The sequence below is a fragment of the Orbicella faveolata genome, unplaced genomic scaffold (assembly GCF_042242905.1).
Source record: "Orbicella faveolata isolate gen_17 unplaced genomic scaffold, um_ofav_v1 contig_1, whole genome shotgun sequence".
In the NCBI taxonomy this organism is placed as follows: domain Eukaryota; kingdom Metazoa; phylum Cnidaria; class Anthozoa; order Scleractinia; family Merulinidae; genus Orbicella; species Orbicella faveolata.
In genome coordinates, this window is record NW_028301536.1 from 31,474,438 (window position 1) to 31,479,367 (window position 4,930).

The 4,930-nt window shown below is 38.6% G+C and overlaps 1 protein-coding gene across 1 annotated transcript; it reads left to right on the forward strand.

Annotated features, from left to right (window-relative positions):
- Positions 1-1,581: 1,581 nt before the first annotated feature.
- On the forward strand, positions 1,582-4,029 carry LOC149118761 (techylectin-5B-like). Its single transcript, XM_089278259.1, has 5 exons — positions 1,582-1,891; positions 2,001-2,105; positions 2,566-2,661; positions 2,964-3,332; positions 3,677-4,029. The coding sequence occupies exons 1-5, from the start codon at positions 1,627-1,629 to the stop codon at positions 3,937-3,939; spliced, it is 1,098 nt and encodes a 365-aa protein (XP_089134385.1). The 5' UTR covers positions 1,582-1,626; the 3' UTR covers positions 3,940-4,029.
- The last annotated feature ends 901 nt before the right edge of the window (positions 4,030-4,930 follow it).

The following is a 4,930-nucleotide window of genomic DNA, read 5'->3' on the forward strand; positions in this document are numbered from 1 at the left end:
AGATCTCCGCGTGCAAGAAGCGGGGAAAATTACATTTTTTTTCGCCCTGCGTGCGGAGCCTCTTTTATCTCGGCTTTTTTGAACGGAGAGGAGAGGCTAGTCTTTTCTCGGTACGAAGCTTAAAGTATGGTAAGAAATTACGGCTCTACTTGCAGGGTGATGTTCTTATAGAAACTTGCAATATCCTTATTACGTTAAGCAAAATCTCGATTTTTTAACGTTATAAAAATATAAACAATCTTTCACAGCCAAGTTACCTAAGAAAATCTCAGTAAAAAATTTCAACCAAACCGCCGTCCTGATCGAGAGCTGTAGGGAGTTTTTAGTAGCCGCGGCAGCGACGCCGGCCGAGGACAACATCGATAAGAGATGAATTTACATCTTACCTACGCCGGAATCTCATAACACTCTAAAGTCATTTAGTTTGTTTCTCTTTTTCAAAACTATCTCAAACTGATTATGGAACACAGGGTGAAATTCAAAATATAAATTTTAAAACTTATACGTCGAAGTTCACGCTCTCCACACAACGCAGAATTTTCATGTTGTTGTTTTAAAGCCCCGTCCACACAAAGCCGGAGGAATTTGAAAACGGGGCTAGGTTTCACTCTGAAAACGCATCACTAATGTTTTCTGTCTACACTACACCGGAGAAATGTGAAAACCCAACAATTACTGGTCATTTTGGATTTGTGTTTGAGTAAAACTCCAGTAGGGAAATATCATCCTAATTGTAAAGTCATCGTTTTCAAAAGGTTTTCCATCCACACTAAAACGAAAAGGCGCGGTGTCAAATTCTTCCAGTTTGAAGAGCGTTTTCGTAAAGCTCAGTTTTCGCGACGGATTATCGTGGACGGAAGGCCTAACCAGTGAAATAAAGCACCGTTTTCAAATTCCTCCGGCGTAGTATGGACGGGGTATTACAGAGGATGGTAAAGAAATGTACCTTGAATTATTACGCACGTGTACAACCACTATTATCCTCATTAAACCTTGTGTTTAGCGACGTTCAGTTGCCCTTGTGGTTTTCTTAAACTCCTTACTGAGTTCGATGACAACAAACGCGCTGCAAAGTCGCGTGAAGTTCATTTCAAGACTGAACAATGATTGTGCAAAGATATTGTAGATATAATGTCAGGCAAATGGCAATGTTCCAGATCGAGTGAGTCAGTGATGAAATCACGTTACGAAGTCGCGTTTATTAAAATAATCAGCTGAACATGCTCTTTTAACAAATAGCCAATGATAATTGATGTATATTAAAGCACAACGTGTCTTCATAAAAAATATTACCTCGAGTTTCCCAAAACTGCAGAGTAAAAGTTTAAGTAATGAATGAGGTTATATATAACGTTCAATTTCAGCTAGATCTTTACTTCTTAAACATTTTCTATTTTCCATCAGGTAACGCTTTACATCAAGGCTGCATATTCTTTTTACCGAACAGTGAGCATAGAGTAAAACAATGATCAACACTACTTTCAATTCGAAAAACATGAAAAATGTCTTGCATCGAACTTGGTGACGCAAGTACCTTGTCAGTAGTAAAGGTGAGTCACATCCGCTTTTCACCAGTCCGCAATATAGTTAACTACGATTAAGTTGGGCTTTGATAAAATTCGCACAATGACTTGTGTTTCCTCGGCTTTTCGTTACAGTTTGCTGTTCTTGGTGGTGTTTGGAGCGAGTCAAGCTTTAGCTAAGCCAGGAAATAACGCTAATAGCACCCCAGTCAGTTCTACAGCCACAAAGCACTGTAATAACGTCTACAACAGCTTCTACGCAGGGCCAAACAAGAAGATTGAAACTTTCCTTCAAGAAATGAAGACACAACTTACTCAACTTGAAGATGACATCAACATCCTCAAAGGCAACAAGACCTCAGAGGAAGGTAAGTACAGGTCTGAGGATGTTTCGCCTGACTTCATTAGGAAAATAACATCATGGTCGATTTCCCATATAATCCACTTTACTTAGATTTTAAACTTCATCACCTACAGAGCCAAACAAAACGGTTAAAGCTATCCTTCAACAAATGAAGAAACAACTTAATCAAGTGCGAAAAGATGTCAGCATCCTCAAAGCAAACACCACGTTATTAAATGGTAGGTACAGATCTGTTTATCCTTACTGTGAGTTTTAATTTTACTATTTTTTGGCAGAACATTTGAGAGCATTTCTGTAAATTGCCATCAGAAATTCTGGATCGGGCATGTTGTAGGTAATTGTAAAATATAAATGCAAATGAGAATTAGCAGTGGCATATCCACGAAGCGGCTATTCGTCCCGGCACAATTTTTGGAATTTAACAGTGTAAAATTGGAAAACAGGAGAACCCAGAGAAAACTCTCGAAACAAGTCAGATCAACAAGAACCAACAACAAACTCAACGCACAGGGGACCGGGGATTCGAAAACGAACTTCATTGGTGGGAAGTGAGCGCTCTCATCACTGCTCCTTTGTATTGACTGCAATGGGAAATCAAAAATTTAGTTCTATAGTATTGTGCAATTTGTTCTCACTAGGTTGCATTTTTTATTTTATTTTATTTTTTTTTTTGTACAGAGCAAAACAAGAACATTGAAATCCTTCTTCTTGAATTGAACAAACAAGTCTCTGCAGTAAAAGACGTTCTAAAGAAAAATAAGACCACGTCCAAAAGTAAGAAAGGATTTTTTTTTTTAAATTCTGACACGGTACCAAGGCTAAGGGGAGTAAACGAAATCGGGCCTCAACCTGCATGTCATTTCTTTTGTTCTAGTTTCCGTTAAGAATTTAAAACAGAGGTCTCAATGACTAGCAAATCTGTAAATCACAAAAATTTTTCATTCGTAAAATTTAATGTTTCAGTTCCCGGGTTAAGTTGCAAGAAAACTCTTCAGTCATGAACCAAAGTCAGGAAGTAAGTTTGCCCTTATTTAAATGATATGTCTCCTACGTTTTTTTGTCAACAGTTATGAAAGACTGTGCTGAGCTGTACAAATCCGGTCAAAGAACCAGTGGTGTTTATACAATCGACCCTGATGGTTCAGGTGCCTTTGATGTGTTTTGTGATCACACAACAGCCGGTGGCGGGTGGACAGTGTTCCAGAAGAGACTGGATGGCTGCGTTGATTTCTACCGCGGCTGGGCTGACTACAAGAATGGATTCGGTAACCTGAATGGCGAGTTTTGGCTGGGACTGGACAAGATACACCGCTTGACGGACACAAAGAACAGACTTCGAGTAGAACTGGAAGACACGACAGGCAAAACTGCTTACGCCGAGTACGACATGTTTGCAGTTACGAACGAGAAGACTAAGTACCAGCTGAGTCTTGGAACTTACTCAGGTAAATATATTTATTTTATTATTTCTTACCTTTATATCTTTTAGTAGTTTTATTTCAGTGTGCTGTTAATTCCTGCTCGATTTAAGGCTGTATTCCAAGGTATGTTAGTTTCAGTGAAAATAAAGGCAGTAAATACGAATACTTGCTTATTTTGGTAAGGTCCAAACATGCTGTGAGTTAATTAGTTTTCCGACATTTTCTAAAAGACAGCTTATTGTCTGATTCATAAGTCAACTCTCAACAGAGTTCTCCAGGATGCTCTGTTATCCGGCTTCTTAAAAACAGATACTTTAGCTTTTATATACTAGTGTTAGTGAGGTCAAACTCTCATGTTTTGTTTTCAGGAACTGCTGGTGATTCGCTTTCTGTTCATCGTGGTTCCCCCTTTAGCACCAAAGATCACGATAACGACAAATGGGGCAGCAACTGCGCTGTGAGGTTTAAAGGAGCCTGGTGGTACAACCACTGTCATCACTCCAACCTGAACGGTCTGTATCATCACGGAAAACACTCATCAAGTGGCGATGGTGTCAACTGGTATCACTGGAAAGGACATAAGTACTCCGCCAAGAGAGCTGAGATGAAAATCAGACCAGTGAACTTTTAAGAACTCTCTGCATTTTCACTCTTTTGTGTTACAAATAAATGTTTGTTAAAACTGATCAGTTACAATGCCATTAAAATAGCAGAGAAATAAGCTTGTTTGGTCATTATTTATGTACAAGGATTTCGTGTCAAAAAAAGCCGCAAAACCTGAGGATGATTCAAACCCTGTGATTTGTCTGACGTTCTTGCCCACACGTACAAATTGCAGACGCAAAAAAATGAGGTGCGGTAATCCCAGGCGATTTGTAATCAGCTATACAGGAAAAAATTGTTCATCTGGGAAATTAATCTCTCTTTTTTTCCTTTTGTCTTAGTTTCCCCCTCCTTACCTTTGCTATTCTTTTGTAAGTTCCCTCTTTTATTCATTCCTTTTCAGCCGGAAAAGGTTTGAGCTGAACGGAACCCACTGAACGATAGGTGTGCAAGCCAAATATGCCACATTTCACCGTTTCTCTAGTATAGCTGTTTACTTCTATTTTCACATTAAAGCATGTTGAAGACGTTTAATTAACAAGGTTTGTTTGCAAAGATCTATCACTTTGTTGAAGCTAGGAAAAGTTTAACACAAACTCTACATGTGCGAGTCGTTTGTAAAGAGATTGTTGAATATTTATGTACACAATCAAAGAGAGTATAAGATCAAGGTGGCTAAAATCAAATATACCATTTCTCAGCAAGTTGTGGTACTAACTCCAATGTTCTTTACAAATAATTAAAGTATCAGAAAGCTTGAAAGCTGACGCACATATCAAACTGATATGTACTGTATAATAATAAACATGCGACACTGAGTTTGGAAACAGAAGTGTTTACTGCCTACCCACCCACCCACCTACCTACTCACCCCACCCATATACATTGAAGATTTGTTACAAACTCAGATTTTCTTTACACTGCAGGACTAACTTCGGAAGTAAAAACCACAACACATTTATAAGCAAGACGGAGAGGAATAATGCGCTATGTGCTTAATTTGTTTTTGATGTACAGTA